General features: G+C 42.7%; 3 protein-coding genes across 3 annotated transcripts; 1 reads left to right on the forward strand and 2 right to left on the reverse strand.

Moving 5' to 3' along the window:
• Window positions 1-1,498: 1,498 nt before the first annotated feature.
• LOC311017804 (uncharacterized protein) lies at window positions 1,499-5,620 on the forward strand (the record flags this gene model as incomplete). The annotated part of the gene is made up of 6 exons (XM_084016381.1): window positions 1,499-1,905; window positions 2,001-2,139; window positions 2,221-2,383; window positions 2,474-2,648; window positions 3,618-3,759; window positions 4,073-5,620. The coding sequence occupies 6 exons, from the start codon at window positions 1,499-1,501 to the stop codon at window positions 4,175-4,177; spliced, it is 1,131 nt and encodes a 376-aa protein (XP_083872507.1). The 3' UTR covers window positions 4,178-5,620.
• On the reverse strand, window positions 4,796-18,506 carry col9a3 (collagen, type IX, alpha 3). The gene is made up of 32 exons (XM_084016033.1): window positions 18,226-18,506; window positions 17,354-17,422; window positions 16,303-16,338; window positions 15,859-15,930; window positions 15,717-15,770; window positions 13,153-13,188; window positions 12,998-13,021; window positions 12,838-12,891; window positions 12,258-12,311; window positions 12,139-12,180; window positions 11,989-12,045; window positions 11,854-11,907; window positions 11,708-11,761; window positions 11,546-11,599; window positions 11,399-11,452; window positions 11,220-11,273; window positions 11,089-11,142; window positions 10,952-11,005; window positions 10,824-10,877; window positions 10,695-10,739; window positions 10,556-10,609; window positions 10,406-10,459; window positions 9,809-9,862; window positions 9,608-9,679; window positions 8,827-8,862; window positions 8,515-8,559; window positions 8,066-8,098; window positions 7,313-7,459; window positions 7,126-7,180; window positions 6,856-7,038; window positions 6,217-6,294; window positions 4,796-5,972 (listed from the first exon to the last, which is right to left on the reverse strand). Exons 1-32 carry the CDS (start codon window positions 18,289-18,291, stop codon window positions 5,788-5,790), a joined length of 2,037 nt encoding a protein of 678 aa, XP_083872159.1. The 5' UTR covers window positions 18,292-18,506; the 3' UTR covers window positions 4,796-5,787.
• Window positions 18,507-19,810: 1,304 nt separating this feature from the next.
• ogfr (opioid growth factor receptor) lies at window positions 19,811-24,834 on the reverse strand. Its single transcript, XM_084016034.1, has 7 exons — window positions 24,505-24,834; window positions 23,910-23,975; window positions 23,671-23,752; window positions 23,498-23,576; window positions 22,920-22,986; window positions 22,139-22,287; window positions 19,811-22,054 (listed from the first exon to the last, which is right to left on the reverse strand). Exons 1-7 carry the CDS (start codon window positions 24,634-24,636, stop codon window positions 20,992-20,994), a joined length of 1,638 nt encoding a protein of 545 aa, XP_083872160.1. The 5' UTR covers window positions 24,637-24,834; the 3' UTR covers window positions 19,811-20,991.
• Between the last annotated feature and the right edge of the window lie 232 nt (window positions 24,835-25,066).

The following is a 25,066-nucleotide window of genomic DNA, read 5'->3' on the forward strand; positions in this document are numbered from 1 at the left end:
CAGACAGCTGAACACGGCCGAACTATGGGCACTTGTGCCCACAAGGCTGTGTGAAAATACACGGAATTACAAGGCTTTAGAGAACAGTGCGCTATTGTATGCTTAACATGTAAAGTTATAATTACATTATTTTAATATAATAGGTCGTGATCTAAAGTGGGCCGGTCTGAGGTATGAAACTCCAGGGCTGAAAATGAGTCCCACTCCGGCCCTGACAGTAAGTATAAGTATAAGACATAAATATTTTATTTTGAAATGTGAGTAGACACAGTAGCAACTCGTGTAATTGCAAATGCTAAAACATGACAGTCACAGTGTTTTTTTCTTAGAACTTTATTTAGAAAAATAACCCAAACACAGATATTGCAGATATACTCGACATACTGTAGGCTAATCGTAAAATCGTAAATAAAAATAACTAATTAAAGTAACAGCACTATAAACAGATTAACAGACTTAGGGTAAACAAGCTGCATTAATGATGACATATGATAATAAAAAAATACACACCATTCGGATCTACAGTTTTTATCACTAACGACGCCCGGAAGTTGGATTCAACGTCAGTTTATCAGCCACCGCCGTCGGTCGAGGAGTTAACGTTAGAAGTAAGTTGAACACCGAAGACGAAGGTCCGCACAGAAAGCTGAATAATAGCCGCAGCGAGTTATTAATTGAAAATATATCACGCTAGTCATAACTATTTAACGTCAGCGCGAATTATGCTACCGTCTTTTTCAATCGTAACTAGCTTAAAATTCCTCTTTGGCTAACGTAAAAATCACGAGCTAGCTTTTGTCGTTTTTTTAACGTTAGTTAGCTACGGACTATGTGTTTGTGTTATGTCAGCATTTTCAGTGTGTTATTCCTTCTTTTTTTTGGCTAACTTCAACAAATATTTTATTATTAATAACAGGTCATTAATGTACACTAGCTGCATAGCTTTGTACGTTAGCTACATAGCTATGTAAATGAGCTACTCAGCTATGTAAATTAGCTACATAGTTTTGTAAATTAGCTACATAGCTTTGTACATTAGCTACATAGCTTTGTAAATTAGCTACTTAGCTATTTAAATTAGCTACATAGCTATGTAAATTAGCTAATTGAATATGTACATTAGCTGCATAGATTTGTACATTAGCTACATAACATTGTAAATTAGCTACATATCTATCTACATTACCTGTATAACTATGTGACCCTCATGTAAACTCGCTACAAAACTTTGTATATTAGCTACATAGCTACCGGTATGTACATTAGCTACATGTACATATTATCTATGTAGGCTGTTCTGGCTTGAATACAACAAGTAATGTTTTTTTCCCCTCCTGTCTCTCTAGAGTGAAGGATGTCGTCATTTCCTTCCGCCCTCCGTGTATCGCCATCGTCCAGAGAATACCCCTGCGACCCTGTTGGGGGGGTTTTGAGCCATGACGGATGTCTGACAAGCGACCATGGGCAGATGTTGGGCCCTGAGCTCGTTCTGACGGAGATGTCGGAAGTTGACCTCGCGCACCTTATCCAGACGCACATGGATGCACACGTTGCCCTGCCGAATTTGCCGATTGCCAGATCTCACCCCGCTACAGTGATGGTTACAGACGCCACAGGGATTTCCCCCTCCAGGACCACTCAAGCCATCGACCTTTCGACTACAACTTATGGCCACTGTCTGGTGATGCCAGGGGAAAAGACACCAACTTCTTACGGAGAGGTCCCGGATTTTGTGCTGGCCAGAGTCAGAGATGAAGACAGTCCGACTGAACCGCGGGCCAACAGCAGCGCGTCCTCACAGGATCGATCCGGTTCGACAGCCAGAGTCTGCTTGGAGAAAAGGTTTAACACTCTGTTTGCTGACACCCCGAGACAGCAAGAGATTCAGTCTGCAGTATTCAGCAAGTAGGGCGTCACCAATATAGCGTGTTGGTATTTGTCAGTAAATACGGCCCAGTAGTGCTCATTTTGTGTGTGAAATCTCTGTTGTTGTGTTTCAGTTTTTTGACAATGTTTCAGCAGTCTACAGAAACTCCAGAGGCAGCAATACACCCTCAAATGCATATGTGGATGAAAACTGGGGTTTCCAGCCCATTTTTAGGGGGTGTATTTAACCCAGTCGCCAACATGTGTGAACAAGTAAGATGGAAAGAAAACAGCTTTATAGGAGGCATAGGTGGAATTCATTGTTCAATCCTTTTTTTCCTGTTTTAATCTCAGGTGATTAGCCATATTCCTCACATGGTTGAACCAAAAACGCACCAGGGTTTAATCCTCCCCAAGAATTATACATTTACTTTCCACAAGGAAATGGTTGGAAAGAAAGTTCACTATACAAGTGGCAGCAACTCAACTCAGGAGCAGCAGTTGATGAACACAGAAAGTAATAATCAGTCCTCTAAACCTAATCTTATTTTAAACGTTCCAAGTTTTTGTTGTCTTAACTTAAGTCTTGCACTCGTGTTTTTCATAGATGATATGGCGGCTCCCGCTGCCTTCAGGATGCACGGCAGCACCCGCTGCTCTCAACCCGACAAGGGTGCTTCAGCTGCCCCAGGCGGCGCTGGAGAATCAGGGTGCAGCACCACAAAGAGACGCACACACATCGGGCGCAGGGAGCGACACAATATTAAGGAGAGGGAACGCAGGTGAGCAGTCATATCCCCATCAGATGAAGGTGTTTGGAATTTTGTTGATTAATCATTTAGTTGACAAAAGACAATACATCTATAAATATTCTGATAATCTATTTGTTGCTTTTTAAGTTGAGTAGAAATACCAAATATTCCCTGGTTATGGCTCCTCAATTGTGTGGATTTGCTGTATTACTTTGTCTTGCGTGATAGTTAATCAATAATGTAAGGATTGGCTAAGTGTTGGAGGGAGAAGACACAGAGGCAGGAGTAATCTTCGCTTAAGTGTATGTTTTATTTGTAGTCTAAATCTGTTACATCAGTTTGGTTTTTGGAGAGTTTGTTAAAAATATATATATATAATATATATATATATACTGTATATATTTTATATAATATTTTATATATATATTATATTTTATATAAAAAAAAAAACGTTTCAAAAGAACATAAGGAAAGCCCATGGCTACTGGACTGAACCAACAATCAGCTTCTACCCCTTGCTTTTAAACAAGATGCTCCTCCTGCACACAAACCACAGTTGATGCATAATGAATTTAGACAATAAACAGTTCTATGTTACACAACCTATAAGTCTAGCCATTATTCTAGTTGTCATAACATAGAAATATTAACAATGTCGCTTGGAGTGCTCTCCGTACTCTGCTCAATATGGTACAGTCTACTATTAAGGCCATTGGATGCTCTCACTTCCTGTTTGGCAGTTTAGATCCATGACCAACAAACATTTTGGTTGATTGAAGTCAAATGTAACTTATGAATTTGATGATCTATAGGAAAATGTCATGTGAGGTTTTCTGGCATTTCTTAGACCGAACGATGAATAAATTAGAAGAACAGAATTGCAGACTGACAAAATAAGTGATCATTTATTGCAGCCCTCTGTAAGCCACCTGAAGAGCAGCCGGTAAAGTTTGAGAAACGCACACAATGAACATTTCTCTAATCTTTGCTTCTGCACAGGAAGAGGATTCGCTTGTACTGCGATGAGCTGAACTTGCTGGTGCCGTTCTGTAAACCGGATTCAGACAAAGTGACCACGCTGCAGTGGACCACTGCCTTTCTCAGATACATCCAGGTTATATATGGAGACGCCATCAAAGAAGTACGTTTGTGGAGTTCAAACATTTGACGAACTGAATAATTTGAGACTTGAAACCTGGTGCCGGAAGATAAAATCTTAATTACGTTGCCTCCCGCCGCCTGAGTATTTAATAATGCAGCAGACTTTCTATGATTTTTTATTATTTAGGGAATATAAAATCATAAACTTTTTGATTTAAATGCTAAAGAAATTGCCAGCAAATTGAAGCAATTGTGCACTGAACCACCTCCACGTGGAATAAAAGGAGACTTAAAATAATACAGTATTGGTATTATCATTAATGACGATCATTTGCTATTCTCTCCGTTTACAGGAGTTTCAGAAGACGTACACTGATGAGGAAGGACACTTTCTTCCATGCAGCCTTTCTTCAGACCAGGATGAGACACTGAGCATTCCCCTGGCGGTAGAGCAATGACACTCTCACTACTTTATCCTAATAAATCAGCCAGATATCAGAGTTCATCTTAATCCAGTATTTAAGTTTGTGTTGTCCCCGGGGTCTGGCTATAGGTTAGGACAGTGTGTCGGGGCATTTTTAAATGAGAGGAGCATCGTTTGAGAGGAGCTTCTGACTACATTACTATGTAGTCCGATGCTCAGACATGGCTGGTTTTCTCCAGCTGCATAACAAACCACACTGCATCCAGCCAGTGTTTGAAGTGTCATACCACTATTGCATTTTCAAAAAAACAAAACAAACCCCCCCTCGGAGAAAGGCTTTTCACCGAGTCATGCACGGGTGGCGCTGTTTCCCTTTGAAAACAGCTGATAGAGCTCTAACGATCTCTGATAACATTTCAGCTCTTCAGCTGTCATTCATCTCACACATTTTATTTATATGTGCACATTTTATGAGCTTGTTTCAAATATTATTTTCTATTTAATGTTTCTAATTTTATATACGTAAATGTAGGAATGTAAATAAGTGTTTAACTTATAACGTATGAATTGATGGGATTGGCTGATGTTCACGGTGTTAGCATTTTTACTCTGACATACAGACTGTTCATTTGATATGTAGAGAAGAGTAATGTTTTCCTGAAAAGTGGCTTTATTTGTTCGTTCTTACAACATGTCGCTGTAGCATCTTACTGTACATACAACAGTCACCCACAAATAATAAATAGTATTTAAGGTCATGTATATTTAATAGTTACAGCACCGGTAGTACAAAGTGGATGTAGTCATTGTAGTTTAAAAAAGAAAAAAAAGAAAATACTTTGCTAAGATTCTTAAATTTATTTTACAATGTCTGATTTATGCATCCACACGTTTTTATTTTATTTTATTATTTATTCTCCAATCTAGAGAACCAACTTCACATGTAATTAAAAAAACAACAAACAAGCTGTAAAAAAAAAAGAAAGAAAAAAAAGACTATCAAAAGTTTAAAGTTTTTGCATTAATCTACACACTTTCTGGGCACCTGGGTATTTGTTTTTTTATTCCTTTCACAATACATACACAGCTTCTTGAGGCAGGCTTTTTGCCTCTGTCGCCTATTTCCATATTTTACACAGTAAGCTGTATGTTGAGGTAACACCAGTGATTTACATTATTGGGCCATGATACATGCACATTCACTTCGGAGATGGTCACTGTTGTTTTAAGTGTCATCCACCAGAAGGGTTTAACAAGGTAATTGGGGCATGAAAAACAACCTGTAAAAAGTTTTTATACACAAAAAGGACCCATCATTAGTTTTCCAGTTGTTTGTCAAGTCTTGTTGTTGTGATTCTGTAGATTTTGGAGCAATGCCGTTGATCTCTTGGACTCTTCTGTGCCTCTGTCCACCTTGTTCTGGATGTCATCTTGATGTTTTTTTGTCTCTCAGTTGCTCTGGTATTCATGTTCCTCTATTCCTCTCAAAAAATATCACCTCGTTTGATGTTACTCTTCCCATCTTGTGATACATGCATTTAAATAAAGAGGACATTTTTGTGACCACTGTTCTTCTTCCTTCCCTCACTCATCAACCCTTCCTCCCTTTCGAGTGGATGGCACCACGTTGCAGGAAAGTCAAGTTTAATGGTTTTTGGGGTTGGAGGATTTTCCAGCGGCCGACGCTCCCTGGCAGGCTGTTGTGTCACAGATTCCAGGAGGTCCCTGGTGCCCAGTCCTACCTACCCTGCCTGACTCTCCAGGCTCACCTGGATCTCCTTGAGATCCATCGCGCCCATCTTTGACAATTCCAGCTACTCCGGGAAGACCTGTGGACAATGTGCAGGGAATGACAGCAAAGGTATTTAACTACAGTTTTGCATCTTTTTATACCCTGTTTTGGTGCCATTTGTACAAACTTCCTCACATTGGCACAGCATGCAGCACAGATGTAACCGATAATATTAATGATGGCTGTGCGTCATTTGTGCTAGTAAAGCATTCAAGTGTGAATGCAGCCATCCTGAATGTTATTGGCTTGGTTTGACGGGTGAAAAATGTAAGGCCACATACCTTGGTATCCCTGGTCTCCAGTGGGCCCATCAACCGCTTTGCCAATAGTTCCCTTATCACCCTGCTCACCAACATCACCTGTTGAGAAGACGGGGAATTTCAATTATATTATTTTTAACGCTACGTTGCACTTTTACTCTGCTAGATTTATGCTTTTTATTCCACTACAATTTACTTCCACTTCACAAAATAGTTATTTTTCAGAAGAATTTACAAAATAGTTCCCAAATGTGGGCTTGTGACTCCTTGCGTAATAAACTGATGGTGCCTAGTTGAGGTTAAGTTGTTTAGCATTTCCACCAAAGAGTGATTCAGCCTCATCTCACCAGATGGTTGTATTTAAATAACTGTTCAAGGCCAAACGAGGTGAAGGAAAAGTTTTTTTTTAATAGCACAACTTTTATTTTCCTACTCCAGTAATCATCTCACGACCCCTCAGATTTATCTTGTGATCCTCTGATGGACTCAGTATCTGAAAACGCAGTTTTTCAAATACAGGGCTTTTACTTGGAGTATAGTACTTCTGAGAATTTCCTCCACCCTTTATTTTGCTAATTATTAGATGATGTAATTTTACAACTGAAGAGCTGCTGATCTCGCCAATAGATCAATAGTCCATAGTGATTCCAATTTTCATACCTCTGGGACCGGGGTCTCCGAGTTCTCCCGGCAGGCCTCTGTACCCTGGTGGTCCACGGGAACCTGGATGCCCAATGGAACCAGCAACTCCTGTAATTCCTGCAGTCCCTGCAGGGCCCGGGCGGCCAACCATTCCAGGGGCCAGGGGTCTCCGAAGGTTAGCCGCCAGCTGTCCGATCTGGTCTGTGTAACAGAAAATAACACCAAAAGGGTCAATGATCCAGTTCACTGTTTGAATTTGAATTACAGAAACGGATGAACGTGTCTCACCATCGATCATTGAGCCACACAGCTCTCTGATGTGCTGCTCGCTCGTCAGTTTACCCTGAAACACAAGTTAATGAGACATTTTAGAAGTGTAGGCTCATTCAGACAGTTCATTAGAAAACATTTAATATGCGGCAATCAATCACAAGCTTTTTAACACATTATAAAAAAATAAAAAAAAAACACTTACGGGTACTCCTGTCTTTCCCGCAATTCCAGGTACTCCCTGCTCCCCTTGGAAGCCCATTATTCCTGGTTTTCCTGGAAGCCCTCTTGCCCCAAGTTCTCCTTGTGGACCCGTCACACCCTTGGGTCCGAGTTCACCCCGCTTTCCTGCCTATAATCAACAAGAATGAGTCATTAAATAACTCATCACATCGTGCAAAAATGAAGAAATCGATTTCGTCCAGACTGGAGCATCCATAAGTCTCTGATTTGACCGTTTAATAAACACCAACCGAGGAGCAAACTGGGTCTGTTGAGACGAACGCGTGGGCGGATTCATACGGCGTTGCTTTGCCTGATAATTACACCAATGAGCACAAATGAGAGTGCGAGAGTGAGGCTCATCAGTACTGTCTCTAATTGCAGAAATTGAGCCGGAGCTTAATGCGACTGGCGCCTCCCTTGTGGCGGTAGCAGCGATACAGGCCAATAAAACCAAAGCATCATTCCCTATCTCTAATTAATCCTAACAAACCTGGAATGTGATGCACAATTGTATGCAACGACTCTGACAAGCGAGCAACAGCTCGGAGCGAGGCTCCATTTTTAATGTTGAGTGAGGGAGTGGATAATTACACCCACACACATCTGATCTGTTAGTAGAAGCTCGTCTACATGTCTAGAAGACTGGTTCGAAGGGTCGGCGTGAAGTTATGAAACGCTGCAAAAGTGTGAAGAGGAGTAACAGATCGTTAATGAAAACTTTGACGTAGCTCACCTCTCCTTTTTGTCCAACTGGGCCAAAATGACCCTGTGAAATAAAAGGCATGTTTAGTTAAACAGAATGTTACAGTCTTTACTGTTACTGCTATCCAAACATTCAAATAAGTGAGAAAAGACAAAAAAGACAAAATAGACAAAACCAAAACGCCAATAATGGCTGTAAAACATTTTCATCAAACACCTTGATTTTACACTTTAAAGATATTGAGCAGAAGAAAAACTAAGAGCAGCTTCACCAAAGATTTTTTGACTAAAACATTCCAGAGGAAGTAAAATAGTTTTCTGAGACCCAAAATATGTGTAATGTGTTCACTCCTTCTGGTCAGCTGTTCTAAGTCAATCGTATAACTAACGACTGCTGATGAAGAAACCTCGTCAGTAATAATGCTTGTCTGTATTCTGATTGGACGGTGAAAATGATATATCCTAATTCTAAATACTTACAGGTTCTCCGTTCTCTCCGGGTAGGCCGTCACTTCCTGCCACACCCTAGAGAGACAACCGAACATCTCAATTATACCATTCAACCACACGACTCTAGTTTGTCTCTTTATTTAAACAATGAGTAGGAAAAGTCGATAATCTCTTGGGCTGATTTTTAGTTTTTAGCATCATAATTAAGAAACAAAAGCATAAAACGTATTCCAGTATCTACTATAAACTTCATAAATCTGGATGAAGACTATCACAGGGCGTTCAGTGAAGGTTGTAGTGTATTTAAACTTGACCAGCTTGTACTTTAACTTGAATGTTTACCATGTCTCCTTTAGCTCCAGAAGCTCCAACTGGCCCCTAAAGGAGAGAGAGAGAGAGAGTGAGTGAGAATGAATGAGAGCCATGTAGAGATATTTGTGGAAGGCCGGCTGTGGTAGAAAGGGGGGATGAAGGAAGGTGAGGTGGGCCCGGTCGAGGGGGACCAGGAGCCGGGTATAAAGACCGGCTTTGTTCTGCCCTCAGATTCTGAACAGGAGGTCTTTTTGTGTCCGAGTGCTCTACTGGCTGCAGTTCTGAGTTTACACCACTAGGGGTGATGTGGGATGACCTGCGGACTGACATGCAGTACCTGTGTAGTTGCACATCTGTCTGTGTTTGTGTGTAGATGTGTTGTTGTGCATTTGAATTTGTGTAGAAGTGGCCCTCAATGAAGATTTTTCTATCTTTGACCTGTTTTTTAAAATTGTATTAGAGCTGGAACGATTTAAACGATTAGTTAATGGATCAAAACTATTTGATCATTTTAAGTCAGGAAAAATGCCATAAATGCCTAATTTCAGCTTCTCAAATCTGAAAATTTTATCTTAGTTATCTTAGTTTTACTCAATAAAATATGCTTTTCAAAAGAAAATCAGCAATTTATCAGCCATACAATTAAACTAGATTAATACATAATAACCAGAAGAATATATTTGTTGTTATTATTAGTATTATTATTATTATTATTATTATTATTATTATTAGAAGAATGCACCCTTTTACTGTGTCATGGATTATAAGCCGCAGGACACATTTAATATCGTCACACACACGTCAGACTCACCCTTTCACCAAACTCTCCACGGATTCCTGTCGGACCTGGAAGACCTGGATCCCCCAAAGCTCCTTTTACCCCCTGCAGTACACAAACACACACACACACACACACACACACACACACACACACACACACACACACAGCCAGTGAGTTAACAGAAAAGTAAAAAAAGACTATGATAATGGTTTGTGATGTCATGCAGCTGACCTGGTAGCCCTTGCCTCCCAGAGGTCCAGCGTTGCCCGTCGGCCCGATAGCTCCCTGTTGGGAAGACGCATCGTCATGTTATCGTATTAGGAGGAGCAGCGAGACAAACTGGATGTAAATGGAAATACAGAGACTCAGCAAATGGGCCTGATGAATCATTATGTAGTGCAGTGTGTGAGAAGTTCATTCCTCTGCTGTTTTATCTGTTTTCTTTCCTCTGCAGGGTCTCTGGTGAAAAACAAAAACCTTTCTGTCGATGAATTCCTCCTTGTTGAATACCTGCTCTCATCGCCGGCCCTTCGTCTCCACCTCCACCTCGGCAAACCGGCGAATCAGCCAGGCCAGTCGCTTCTCATGCTGCTATTCTATTCTGATCTCATGCTAAGCGTCGTGGTGCTTTAAGATCTTTTTCCGGTCGATGCATTCAATTAGCCACGCTGGCTGTGAGAACAGTGCACTTAAAAAAAAAGCGTTGGAGTCTGGTAATAGACTAGTTAAATTTAACAGACCATCTGTGCAGTAGGAAATGTAATCATTTGGCTTCTAATTGGGACAATGATTATTTTTAAATGCAGCGTAATGCGTAATGCAACTTACCGCCACTCCTCTGGGTCCCGCTATCCCCCGCTCTCCTGGGACGCCGATGTCACCCTGAGGGGGGAAAAGAGGGTTGTGGTAAAGTCCAGGTGTAACATTGTGGGGGTTTGATTGACATGACAGAGAGGCTGTGATCCATCAGATACATACAGGAATACCTGGCTCTCCAGAGGGCCCCGTCTCTCCTGACTTCCCTGGATCACCCTGATGTCAAAAACAAAGGGAGAAGATGAAAGTTGTCCTCATGTCATCTTTAACTTTAACTTTTTTACTGTGTTGTAACACTCACAACTCCTCCTTTAGACCCCTTTGTTCCAGCCTTCCCTTGGAGACCCTGGGACCCGAGACAAAGCAGGCGTTACAGACAAACTGCCACTTTAAATAACTTTTATTTGAACAATCAGACAGGAAAACTCACAGGAAGTCCGTTTGGTCCTTTCTCGCCGACGACCCCATGGCGTCCAGCGTCTCCCTGTCAACACAGACATCAGCTTTTACTCGCCGCACGACACATTAAAGCATCACAGCGCTGCAGAGACGACTTACCTTCTCACCGTCTAATCCAGGTGTGCCGTCCTTGCCATCTCTGCCAGGAATCCCCTACAGGAGACATCACATTATGATCCTCCCGACAGGTGACGTAGATAAAAGATGGATTATTTATATTCAGAATATGCACTTACAGGCTCCCCTTTGGGTCCAGATCCACCAGGACCTCCTTTGGGACCAATTTTACCCTGTGACAAGACACGATAGGGTCATTTATACACTTTTTACACACTTTTAAGACTACAAATGATTGTATTTTACTTACAATCTCTCCTTTGGGTCCTCTGAATCCCTGTGGTCCTTTTTCTCCGGCGTCACCCTGGAGACATCAGATGAAACACACACAGCTATTCATTGATGGGACCAGCCGTCTATTCAAGATTGAACCCAAAACCAAAAGGCTTTTTATTTATGGAAGTATGGAAGAAACCAGGAGAGACTCACTGTCTTCCCGATGATGCCGGCCGCGCCAGGTTTGCCTCTGAAACCAGTCAATCCCTGCAGGCAAAGGAAGGTGAAAGGAAACCAGCTGTAAGTTCAGACGTCTGCATTACGAGGTTGAACAAGTGAGGAGGTCTAACAGCTGCTTACTCTGTCTCCTACAGATCCCATGGTGCCTTGCAGACCTCTGAGACCACGTGGGCCCTGAAACGCAGCATCATGAAGCCACTTTAAAACATTAAACACTCTAGGCAAGCTGACGTAAATCTGCCAACGGATTAAAGAAAGCAACATCATCTTTCTGTAACTGACCTGCAGACCTACAGTCCCAGGAATACCTGGTGGGCCAGGTGGACCAGAGTCACCCTAGAGACAGAACAGGGCACTTAGTACGGCAAGAAAAATGACGTGTATTATTCTTATTTCACCTCATTATTTATGTTGGATAACAAACTCACCTTCTCTCCATTTTTCCCAGACTCCCCCTTGTCTCCTTTGTGGCCCGTGTGACCCTACATGAGCAGAAATACAGACACGATGATACAGAAACAGATCAGTCCAATCAAATCCATCGAGGGCCACTAAAGAAATACCTTGAATCCTGGCATCCCAGAAGCACCGGAGGGACCAGGGGGGCAGATGGCAGGACACTGGGGAGGACAGAGACCACACACATTTGAGGACTCGGACTTGGGTCGACCCTCGTTACGCTGCTCTCACAGGTGCGTGACAGAAAAACTTACCAGGAGGTCACCGCTGAGGTCATGGAGGGTACCGGGTAGACCCTGGCAGGAGGAGAAACCACAAGGTTTAAGAGATATTTCATGTTAAAACAGCAGAACGTAATGATGACTGCACTCACTGGTGGTCCATCGGGGCCAGGAGGTCCGGGAAGTCCTCCGAGACCCTCAGCACCCTGAGAAACAGATTAGTAACGTCTTCAGTAGTTTAAAATAAACAATGAGAGTTTTTCCTGATTGTCTGGAACATCTCAGCTAAGTGATGTGGTTGGAAAGGTCCAAGTTCGGGGGGAAAGTTCTCTGTTCACCTTCAATCCGAGTCTAAGACTCGTTAACTAGTCTGGGAACAAGTCGCGAACGGGGGAGAACTTTTCAACCCTACTCAAATTAGAAATGTTTCAGTTATAGTATAGTATAGCTAACCCCAAACGTCTGACCCAGACAATCAAATATTAATATCATATTTTAGCATCTTCTGAAACTGACACTCTTATTGAAACACTAGCTGAGTTGGTGCATCGGATGATCCAAACATCTCCAGTAGAGAAACTAGTTTCCTGTGGCCGACCGGGTATTTGGGCATCAAAGATGTAATAAAAAAAACAAATAGCGAGGAATATTTGAATCTCATTGGATCAGAGGATGTAGCTGCTCCTCGAGGATGACAGGAAGTGTAATGGGAGAGATCGGAGGGATGCTCACCGCTGCACCCTGGGGTCCGTCTCCGCCCGGCAACCCGTTGGTTCCAGGTAGACCCTGGAAACGAAAAAAAGACACTGGGTGTCGGGCCGTGGCATTGTGTAATATGAACATGCAACAAGCTACAGATGATCTGAATTCATCCACAGTGCTGTGTACTCACTGCTGCTCCTGGTCTCCCTCTGCCCTACGGAAGACACAGGAAGGCAAATTAAGTCACAAACACCGAGGGGATGATTGGATTAAATTCTAAGGCATCAATGAATGAGAAGTCTTCCAGTCTAATGTGGGTCTGTAACAGACCGTGGGCGTACTTACAGGAGATCCGGGTGGCCCAGCAGGTCCAGCATCGCCCTGCAGAGGAACAAGACAAACTCAGACATCATGAAGCCAAAAAAGAAACCTTGGTCCAATGTGGCCTTAAGGAATTTCCCACAATTCATAGCATCCTGACCTTAAACGCTGGGTTACTAGGGGGAGACCCAGAGGCGGGGGGGAAACAAAGAATATGGCTTATTCATTTTGGACAGAAACATTAACAATAAGGATTTAAGGGAACGCGAGCCGAAGCTTTATTACACACCTTTCATCGACGTTGTCTTTTGATTTAGTTTATTGAAGCTGACAAAAACGAGTAGATGGACTATTTGACCTCACCAGGCAAAAGCCTGGACGATGTTCAAACCAGGCGCTAAAAAAAACGTCAAAGTAAAATCCACAATGGTAGGCTACAGGACATGTTTTGGTGTCATGGAGGTAACGTGCTGTTCTGTTTGGATTTAAAGCATTTCAAAGTGACGAAGTCGAGTCCCTGAGGGTTCAGCTTAAGGACTTTGAGGGTTCCCAGACACCGATTGAGAATAATAATACAAAAAGCCCCTCCCACTCTAACTTTGCCTCTACCTGCCTCTCTACTTCCTGTGTGGGCGGAGCCTCAGAGTCGTTAAAGGCAGCCAGCTCACCTGTGACAAACCTCTTTGAGAACAAAGAAGCTGGCCGGCTTCATGAGGACGCCTCGTTCTTCCGCTAGTTTATCTTTATCAGATGTAAGTTTATTTATTCATTTTTCATTTGTTGTACTGATCGCGTTTCATGAGTAGTGATGTTATTTTTTCATTTACTTAATTGCGTTCGCATTTGTTTGGATTATTAATAACTGAATGGTTAGAAATGAGGATGTCTAGATTAATATCCTTGATGATCCATTTTCTTTTCTTTTGTCGGATATACCAGTTGAACTATCCCATAATAAAAGATCAGACTGGACCATTAACAACGACTGGTAGCAAACCTGGAACCAGATTATCCCAAAGTCAGATCAGCATCCCTTCAAAATATTCTTCATTAATGTTTCTCAATGCAACGACTGAAAGGAATTTATTATATTTCTTTCTCATAATGTGTTAAAATGTATTTGTTTGTATAGAATACACAGTGCTAGTGTTAACTGTCTACAATTTAAACTAATAATGCTCTTTTAATTGATTGTAATATTTGAGATTCATGTATATCTGGCATGTACGCCTTCATCTTCTTCTCCCAATAAGACCTTCAAATAGGTTAAAAGTCTCACAGTGAGGCAATTAGTCAATTACTAAAAAAGTGTGATCAATTAATGAGAAGGGAAGGTCATGTGATGTGTAATATTTGGATGTTCTGCTGGCGGCCGATCATAAATACTATGCAACTTAGTCTCAGTGATGAATGAAAACAATCATTTAAATATAGAAAAGTGTATTAATTGAGTCATAATTTGACATTTTTTTGGTTGTGGAAGAGACGATAAGCTGAAATACTTTGTCCTTTTTGATTGCGTGATCGTCCATTATTTATCAGTAAAACCAACAAACGACTGATGGAGTTGTGTTTTCCTGCAGAGCCCCTTCTCTAATCCCCCTCCCTCCCCCCGGGTGATTATTTCTCCCCCTCCTCCTCCTCGCCTCCCTCCCTCACAGCTGTATTTGGGTTTGTCTGGGAGGTGAGAGGGCAGAAAAACAAGCAGAGCGCTACGATGTTACTTATTCGCCGCATTCCTTCGCCGTGCACACGAGACAACAAAGCGCACGAGACGCACAAACAAACCGATGTGAGGCCTGTAAATAAAACGCTGCACCGCTGGGAGAAGCTGGAGAAACTGGTCATGTGATTACCGTCTCAAACCCCACCAGCTTCTTCCTGTTTGTCTCCAGCGCCACGAAGCAGCCATGACAGTGTAGTAATCTGAGTAATTAGGGACACGGGCTGATGCTAGCGTCCTCATTAAGTTGGCTAATTAGCTGAATTGCTGTGGGGGGGTTTATCTGTCTTGACAGTGGATTTGCAGCCTTACAGAGAAGGTCTGTAATCTTTCATATCTTATATTTAATGCGTGTTCCTGTTTAATCAGAATATATATATATATATATATATATATATATATATATATATATATATATATATATATATATATATATATATATAGATGTGTCACATCCTGCTTTCTCTCGTCTCCCAGCAGGATGATGGCTGCCGAGGGATCGCCGTTCCTCTACGATCTCTCAGGTTGGTGGGAAAGAAACGCTGCACATTCCGGGCCGGATTAGGGAAGCAGCAAGAAATAAATCCGATTCTGATCCCTCATTAAAAATATTCCCACCAAGAGGGTGAGCCGGCCAGACAAATCCATGCTGACAGAGGAAAACACAGGCCTCCTCCGTTATGATCCTCCGTACAGCAGCAGCACCAGCAGCCAATCACAACGCAGTGTTCCTGCATACACTAGCGGCTTCAAGCAGCTGATTAATGAGGGAGGCGGTTTGAAGTAGATAAAAACATCCGACTGAGTGCATCTTTTCAGAGAATATCCTCAGCATTAGAAAGATCAGAAGACGGGAGACACTTACTGGTTCCCCCGGGGGTCCGTCCTTCCCAGCAGGACCATCAGGACCCGTCAAACCCTGCAAAGAAAGCACACGATGCCTCCCATCAAACCCAGAATCATTTAGTTCAGTCGATTCCTGACGTTCCTTCACAAAAGACACTTACGTCCACCCCTGGAAGTCCTGGCAGACCTGGTTTCCCTGCTTCCCCTGGTATTCCACCCTTCCCTTTAGGGCCCTATGCAGAGATGTTGAGGAAGTAGAACACAATAAATGAGTGATTCTAATATCTATTTAAATTTCTACCACTTTTATCTGAACACAAGCCAAATAAAATGCATAAGGTGGTGTTTTTTCCTCATCTGAATCAAAGGATAGGAGCAGATTGTGCAAAAATTATGAAATGGGTAATTTTACTTGTGGCTGAAGGCAGAGGACACATTATGAGGTGCATTTAGATTTTAACATTTAAATTGAGGATGAACTGTTAAACAATCAATTTAACTTTTGCATGAGGAATAATGTTGCAGGTCCTTTTTTTTCCTAAATCTAGAGGATTGAAAAGTTCATCACCTAAATATCTTTCATGCAGTCCCTAAATTAAACTCACTGATTTCCCCGGAAGTCCAGCAGGTCCAGGTTTACCCTGTTAATGAGAGAGAAAGTATTAATTAACATTTTATTAATGTGGTGCACACATGCCCGAATGCTTCAGGGATGCCGGATTCAAATTCTCAAACCCCAACATACATATTAAAGAGAGTGAAGCAGTGAGTTTGTGTTTCAGTATAGAGGAGATGCTGTTCAGCTCTACGTGAGGATGAACTGGTCACATGATAAAAGCTTCACTTGGGTTTGTACAGTGGGGGGAGGTGGGGGGTGAAGGTGCAGGGAGGAGGTGCGAGGTGAAACCAGATCGTCTCACAAGGTTGGGGAATGTATGAATGGGCCCTCTGTGTGTCCGGAGTCCCTAAAAATAATCCCAACTAAAGATTTCCTGACATGGATACACAAGTATTTTCATAAAACAGACGTTCTATGAATGTGAAAGGGGATTACTTTGTTTCCCCCTAATCCAGTTTCCTCTTTTAACTTGTGCTAATTAAGTCTCATGGAATCATTTTCTTAATTTTTTAGTATAACATCGTGTCCTCCATACCAGCAGAAAACCCCTTAAACAGCGAGGCTTCAACTTCAGTGAATAATGATGGAAATCCACACGTGTGAATGTAAATCTAACTTCACTGAAGGGTTGGACAGGAGAGGTTAAACCCTGCCTACCTGACAACCACGGTTATGTTTTCATCATTACTGGTGGGAGGGGCTTCGGGAGGAGTCGACGTGATAAAACTAACATCTAGAAACATTTCGGACACATTTATGCACAAAGAAAAGCCTTTCTACCAAAGAACGGTGACGCACAAGGTGAAACCACTAAACTCTCCAAACGAACACATTTTAAAATAGTAGTGTAACTTCTGGTTATCATTTAACACCCAATATTTCTTAGAATATGAGGATGAAATATCGGTTAATTAAAAAAACATTAAAATGTGATGATGCCATCTTTAAATAACCTACTCACTGGAGTTGTTTAAAATGTGAAATGGGCAAAAAAAAGGCAGATAAAGCAGATTAATATTAAAGTAGAGAGAACTCACGTCGGTGCCATCCCTCCCCGGTGGCCCTGTGGGTCCTTCTGGCCCCGGAGCTCCTCTGGGGCCCGGCCTCTGCAACACAACATTTATCCAAATCAGTGATATTACTGTATGCATCCTCTGTTCCTTCACTGCCATGAAGCCTCCATGAAGGCCGGGCTGTGGTTTAACGGATGACAATATCTGTCTGCTGTATTATGGCATCAACTGTATCAGAAAATATACTTTTTTGAAATGACACAGGACAGAATTAACCAAATAAAATAATTCTAAAGATGCAACACTATATATATATATATATATATATCAATTAAATTCCAAAACCCATGAAAGCCATGGGGCGAACAGCCGTGCGTAAATACGCATCATCTCCCTTTACGCACACGAGGAAGGCTAAACCAGATTTTTATGAAAACACAAATAAATCTGGAACATATAATTCCTTTATGTAAACAAAATAAACGCAGTTCACTGTGTATTTTCTTTTTTTTAAGAGCTGCTGCTTCAGGGGAGCCCGAGGGAACAGAGGTGGCATTGTGCGCCGAGGCACTGATCTCCAGTGCGCGCATTCCACAGGCTGCAGGGAAAACATAACCCTGACTTCACCAACTAGTGTGAAAGGCGCAGCCACCTGCACACAATTAGGCTGAGTAAAAAAGAAATAGGCCTCCTCAACAGGAGCGACAAAATAACGATCCACGATCAGTTCAGGAGAAGAATCAATGGATCAATAGTGTAAAATAGCAGAAAGCGCCGGGTTTTAGGCTGGAGAGCGACTGTCGGCATCAACACAGTGACTTTCTGCACTAAGTTGATAGAAAATGAGAAGAAGCCGTCTGGATGGAGGCAGGGACGCGGCACTTGCTCGCACTCACCTGGGCAGAGGAGGATGTCAAAAGCTGGCACAGTACGAGCACCCAAAGCGCAGAGAACACCGTCATGGTTCCTCCGCTCGTCCCTCACAAACCCGCGTCGATGCAGCTGGGGGAAAAAAAAGGTCAAATCCCCGGATCCTCGGTTCCTATCGCTCCCCCCCTTACGCGTCCGCAACACGGAGCCGTTCCTTTACCTCGCGGCGCACAGCCCCTGAATGGCTTTCCCCCTTTGGTTCCAGATAAACCCGAGCCTCCAGCCGAAGGGGCTGAACTCACTGTGGCGCACTGCACGCGGGGGTGAGGAGGGGTGAGGAGGGGTGAGAGGGAGGCAGCGAGCGAGCAAGGGGGGGGGGAAATAATTTCGGACACCCAAGAAAAGTGGGCGGGGCTAAATAAGTTAAAAAGTAGGCCGGGGTTCGAGTTTCGACCAATTAGAGGAGAGACTTTAAATACAATCCCTCCATGTGTGAGAGGTAAAAAAAAACAAGTATTTAAAGGTCCATTAGTGGTTCTCACAGTGTTGAAGTACAATTACTTTAATCCTCAGATCCTTCATTCCCATCATGCACATCTCCAGCAAGTCTTCATGAAGTCAACCATGAGGTTGGTATGACACCGCTTGATTGTCACAGCAACCTGCCGCTGCTTCCAACATACTGAGGAGGCAGGAGGTCAAAGGTCACGTGTGACAATTTGAATAGCTTTTTGAATTTAAGCTTCAAGCTTCCCAAGTGGAGCATTTAGACATTTTATATCCTAGAACAAGACGTTAAAATCTCCGATTTCATTAAATCGACTTTAATACGAGGGAACCAGAAGTACTAAAATGCCGAGTCATCTCTGGGTTTTGGCATCCCCGTAGCACGCTATTATCCCCCCCCCCCGCAGATTATTCTCTCCATTAACGAGACAGTTTGGTTTCTAAAATGTCAGGTAATGTTGCAAGAATCTATTTCTCGATGTGACAGTTTCCTGAAACCCAGCGTGATGTTGGATTTAAGAGTCCAAAAAAAAGGCCATATTAATAATAATCAGCTCACGATCATCACGTAACGACAAAGGAGCAAAGAAAACAAGTGAATGTTTCACATTTATGTTCTTGGAGAAACAGAAGAGCTCCTGATCGAACACAATCATCTTACTTTGTACAAGTTAACATTATTAAATTCATAAGTTATATGATGATTTAAAAAAAAAGAAGCCCAGAATCCATCTCCTCTCTTGTGAAAGACAGATAATCTGAGTGCTACTCTCAATCTAACCTAAAAAAACCATGTATTCATGATGAGTATCTGTAGGTGATGCAACTACCTAGAAGCTTAAACTCCCAACAGTATAGATTATTATTTTTTGCAGCATTACTCAGAGATCCTGAGGCCTGAACACAACCTGCTGCATCAATATCTCTAAATCCAACATCTTTCTTCTTCCCTCGGCTGTGAGTCACATGACTTCACTGTTTGGTGTTTGCTGGGAGAAAAACAACCTTCGTATTTCTGACTTCATGCTGCTGCGCTGGGAAATCAACCCGACATCTACCGCTGCTTCAACCCTGAGACTCAGATTAATTTCATAAACGCTTAAAAAAAATAGTATAACTTTATTCTGCTTTGTCAACAGCCAGGTTGGGGGGAGGGGGGGGGGGGGGGGGGGGGTCATATATAAACAATCCAGCACTTGTAAAGTTATTATCATTTCATTATGTAAATATCATAGCTTCAATAATTAAGTGAAAATTAAGTGCAAAATATAAAAAAAAGATCAATATACTCACGCCGGCTTTTAAATTTTCATTTCATTTGCATCAAATTAACAAACGGCGGGTTTTAAATTATAGCCAAAGCTTTATCGGTTCTGCCCAGAAGACATCACATTGTACAATCAACCAGTCTCATCACATTTTTTTTTTTTGGCAAGGCTTTTTCAGTTGTTCAAAACTTCCCAAATCTTCATGAAAATTGTGCAACATTATTGAAATATAACTTACGTGACATTCAGTCGTAAATCTATGCGATCAGCAGAAAAACACAAACGGATTCTTTTTTCGTCACACAAAAAACATAGGAGGGGGCGGGGCAAAAAAGCTCTTCCAATTAATTATTTTTCAGTGCAAAACAATTGTTAATTTGTTAAAGTATAAGGTGTAAAAAAAAAATGCTGAACCATCATGTTATTGATGTACATTAACAAAAGCACTTTAGCATTATAAATATCGGCCTTTGTCACATGACCCCAATTTTTCTTATCAACAAATTCCATGAAAACACGTTCCTTCATTACAATAAGCATGATGCTGTACTTCCTGTTACAGGTGGAGTGGATGGATGTGCTGCTGGAAATACTCACAAAAACCCAGACTGGAAAAAAACAAAACATTTAGTCCCGTTTGAGTTACATTTGACAAAAAAAAGTCTAATTAAAATGAATTAAGGATTCATTTCATCACCAGTGGGCTTGGAGTCAAAATAGTGAGAGATCAGTTAATGCACTGTTGGTTTTTCACCTTTTCATGGGACTTGTTGACGATAAAAATAACAAAAAACATCCTTTTTTAAACGTCCGATTGGCCACCAGTTCCATCCTCTCCCACATTCAGCAAGTTAACGAATTCATACTCCTTCAAAAGTGAAAAGAACCGATCATCTAAACATCAAATATAGTAGAAATAAGGCCCAGGAAGTCTTTTTTTAAGTCATACTCTGCCCCTATAATAACATTTCATTTTTAAGCTCAAGGTTAATGCGTCTATCTCCAGATCAGTTCTATTCATGAACTCTTCCTGTTTTGGTCTGAGCTCGAGGGGTTCGGCTCCATGTCGACGTCCTCCGCCGGCTTCCCGTTCGTCTGTTCGCTCGCACCTTTGTCGGCGCTCGCACCTTTGTCGGCGCTCGCCACCGAGCCGTTTGTCTGCGACGTCTCCTCCTCCGCTTTCTTATCTGGCACTTGATTGAAATCAGTCCGTGGGATTTTCTCCTCCCTTCCAGAAGAAAGAGAGGGTGAATGTTTTGAAGTCTTAGGGGGGGTTTGTTCCGACGGGGTCGTGGTTTTGTTGGCGGCGACCTTCTCCTCCGTCGGCCCGCTGGCTGTCTCCCTGACGGAGCCGTTGCTTATGTTATCTTCCCTCTTCTTTTTGGGGGGTTTTTCAGTGTCCGTGTCGCCGTCCGTTTGCATAATGATGTCCGGTTCCTGGGCGGCGTCCTTTGACTCGTCGGCACACGCGTCCTCGCCTTTCGCCGCCGCAGAGTCGGGACTCGGCGACTGCTCCATTTCATCCACGTCGTCTGTGGAGTCATTTCCGTTCTCCAAAACGTCATCGGCCTCTGCGTTTCCATTTCCGACGGTCTCTTCTTCTGGCTTCAGCTCGGGCGATGCCTCGGACAGTTTGTTTTTGTCTTTGCTCGCCGTTTTCTCACTTCCTTTCTGAGGCTTGGCGACAGAATCCGCTCCGTCCTCTTTTTGTTGCACGACGGCGTCTCCCTCTTTGCTTTTACTCCGTGAACACGCGTCCTCTTTACCGTCGGCGTTCCCGACGCCGTCGGCTCTCTTCTCCGCCTTCCTGAACTGTTTCTGGATCTTCCTGGGACACCACACGAACTTGTCCTTTGGCTCGAAGTGAAGGAAGGCAAAGCGCACGAGCTCCTGGCGCTTCTGCTTGTCCAGGACGGCGAACAGGAAGTAGTCGAGCACGCTGCGCTTGACGCTGCCGAGCGTCTTCTTGACGAGAGTCTCCTCCATGAAGAAGCGAACCAGCGGGGCTTGGTAGTGCTCGAAGCCCAGCTCGCCGAGGCTCTTCAGGATGCGAGTGATGCGCAGGTTGTTGTGCATGTTCCTGCGAGAGGATCAGACGCTTTATTACAAACAGGAAGTACATCATGTCGACGTTGGTTTTATGAGAGATATATAAAATATTCACCGCTCCAGGTTTCCAAACCGCTCCTTCCAATTATCGGCTCGTTTCACTTCGCCCGTCTCCTTGTTGACCAGACGCATGCCGTAGAAGCCCAGCATGAGTTCATAGGACTCGACTAGTCTCTTTTTGGCGTCCTCGTTCTTCTTGAAGGCCTGGGGACCAGAAGAGAGGATTGTGGGTAAAACATGTAGAAGCATTTCTATCTGGACAGCTTTTGGTACAGCTATGGGTAAAAAGAAAAGTTGGTGTTTATCTTTATGTGGCTGTCTGTTCTGTCTAACAGACACGTAACATTAATATAGTATATATTTCCTCTACAAACAAACTTAATAAATGATGGTGTTAATGATGCTTGTAATGCTACGCAGCTTTCAACCTCTTTTTTTTAAGCATTCTGCCTTTTATTTTGAAAATGTATGGATTCAGGTGATTTTAGAGAAACTGGCAGCTGTTACATTGTTTTGCGTGATTCAAAAATGCCAAAACTTAACGCATCTCTAGCCAAAGCATCTGAAAGACATATTCAACTCACTGGATGACATTTCAGATATGACTGTGGTATAAATATAAATGTTTTAATTAATTTGTTGCTTTAGGCTATACCAGATAGGGTTGTGATGATAGACGATGATCTCAGGAATTAATATACAACATTATTATTATAGTTCCACTGCAGCATGCTTGCAACGATGACACACACATCTATCAAACCTGGACAAACTAACTTGTGGGGAGATTAGTCAGTGACAACCTAATTATGTGCAGCGTTCATTTAAAGACTTACCTCAATTTCCTTCTTGGTGAGTTCTGAAGCCATGTAATTAACCCCCGGCTCTCGCAGTGGAAACAGCCTTTACAACGGCAGAGGATTCAAGAGAGAAACAACACAAAATCAATTAAACAATTAGCCAACGAAGCAAACCTCTAATTCAGAAAAAAATTACGTCCGCTGTCCTTAACCCCGACTTAAAATATACTCGTGGTGCTTCGCCAAACACCACGTACAACTCTGCCTCTAATAACCAGTCCTCACATGATGTTCTCCTGCTTACTACCGAGTTTAGTGTCAACTCAAATCATCGCTTCTCTTTTCTCAGACTGGGGAAGAGAAGAGAGACCATTCGTATAGCCATCAAATCTTATACCTTAATTAAGTTAATCTTTTTACTTGAATGTATGAGTCCTCCTCCATCGCTACGAATGTTTTAAAAGCAGGTTGTAAGCTATGAATACTAATTGTTTTGCAGTGCTTTTCATTGAAGCCACCTCCCAACATAAGCATTTTATTTATTTATTTTGCTAACCAGGAGAAGCATACTCAGCAACGTCACCAGAATGAGATGACACAAGCGTCATACGTACCACTGAATGTACGAATGAACCCTCTCCAGCCTTTTGTAGTCGTTTTTCCATTCCTTGAGAAACGATTCAATGTAGACATCTGCAGCCAAATCACAAAAGAATAAAACATCACGTCATCGCAAAGCATTTCACCCCCAAAGAACATCTCCGAACAACATCTTTACATGCGTTACCATCAGGAGCCGAGGGAAATTTATTTAGGTAAAACTGCAAATTGTTCATTTTGTCTTCCGAGCACTCGTCGTCTGTCAGATTCTGAAACACAAACAACAAACGGTTGGTCTCAGTGGTGGTGCGTTCAAGGTCCATTCTTGTGGAGAATCCCTTTGCTGCTGCTGCTGCTGCTGCTGCTGCTGCTGCTGCTGCTGCTGCTGCTGCTGCTGCTGCTGCTGCTGCTGCTGCTGCTGCTTACCGGATATCCTCTTCTGTAGTTTTGCATGTCCTTCGCCGCCCTCATGTTTCTGGGCGTGTGATGCCACTGCAAATAAAAAGTGAAAGTGAAATTAATCCGTTGTCTTAAAAAAAACAAAAAAAAACAAAAACAAAACACCGTTATTTCGACTAAACTATCCATGCATCATAATGAAAATGACGTTTTTGCTATAATTGCAGGTGATACGTTTAAAAGCTGACATGACGCTATACAGTAAGTTGACATGTAAAAGGCCAAGCTAACACCCCCCCCCCCCCCCCTCACTAAAAGCAGCCAACACTCACTCCAAACACACCATTTTGACTATAAATATGTAAATGCAGCTGTGAGCAGCATAACGTGATATGTAAACATTATATATGGCGACGTAAAGCCTTTTAAAAGTAAGCTAACGTCATCGGCTAGCTAGGCTAGTTAGCAAGCCTGCAGCAGAGAGAGAGAGAGAGAGCGAGAGACATAAAGCTACCATTAGCTTTCCAGCCGAGGCGATATTAGCCAAAAAAAAGCCTTCCCAATATAAACCCGGTAATTGAGGCGAGTTTCCGGTTTTAGCAGAGTCACGGTGATAACATACGGTCACTAGGGTCCAGGCGGACTTGTTTTTGTCTGGACATGACCGCCGGGTTTGGCTCTCTCCGGCCGGGTCGTCTCCATCACTCTCCGTGTCCCAGGTCGAGTCGTATTCACACACACAGTCGTCCTCCATGGTTTTTTACCGGAACACGAACAAACGGACGTTACGTGACGTTGCTAACGGCTAAATAAAAACGCCTCCCCGGGTTTGCAGCTCTGCGAACGGGCGGTGAATGGAGTCACACTCGCATGTTCGGGTTAGACGAGGACGGCCCTGACCATCCGCCTCTCCAGTCTTCCATCGTCAGACAGCGGCGGCGGCACCGGCGGCGGCTGCGGTATAGCGGTGATGCCTTCAGGTGCTCCGTCGTAGAATCTGGAAATGGCAAAACAATCGTTGGATTCGGGATAACTGGACCCGAAAACGCCATTAAACGTAGGTTTTATGCGTTTAAGAGTAATAAAGACATCCTACTACCCGATCGCCATTTAGCTCCAGCTTAAGAGAAGGAAGGTATTTATGTTATTAGAGCTAAGTTAACTTTATGTATTTACTTTATTTT

This window comes from Eutrigla gurnardus (assembly GCF_963514095.1).
Source record: "Eutrigla gurnardus genome assembly, chromosome: 8".
In the NCBI taxonomy this organism is placed as follows: domain Eukaryota; kingdom Metazoa; phylum Chordata; class Actinopteri; order Perciformes; family Triglidae; genus Eutrigla; species Eutrigla gurnardus.

Bases quoted from the DNA above. Each gene is read 5' to 3' on its own strand.
- col9a3 (XM_084016033.1), bottom strand. From the start codon at position 18,291: ATGACGGTGTTCTCTGCGCTTTGGGTGCTCGTACTGTGCCAGCTTTTG. The intron at 11,274-11,398 runs GTGAGTCTCTCC...TGATGTCTCCAG, and splicing joins CCGGCATCATCGGGAAGACA to GGTGACGCCGGAGAAAAAGG. The intron at 10,460-10,555 runs GTATGTATCTGA...TTCCCCCCTCAG, and splicing joins CTGGAGAGCCAGGTATTCCT to GGTGACATCGGCGTCCCAGG.
- ogfr (XM_084016034.1), bottom strand. From the start codon at position 24,636: ATGGAGGACGACTGTGTGTGTGAATACGACTCGACCTGGGACACGGAG. The intron at 23,577-23,670 runs GTAACGCATGTA...ATTTGGCTGCAG, and splicing joins ATTTCCCTCGGCTCCTGATG to ATGTCTACATTGAATCGTTT. The intron at 22,055-22,138 runs GTGAATATTTTA...ATCCTCTCGCAG, and splicing joins CGGTTTGGAAACCTGGAGCG to GAACATGCACAACAACCTGC.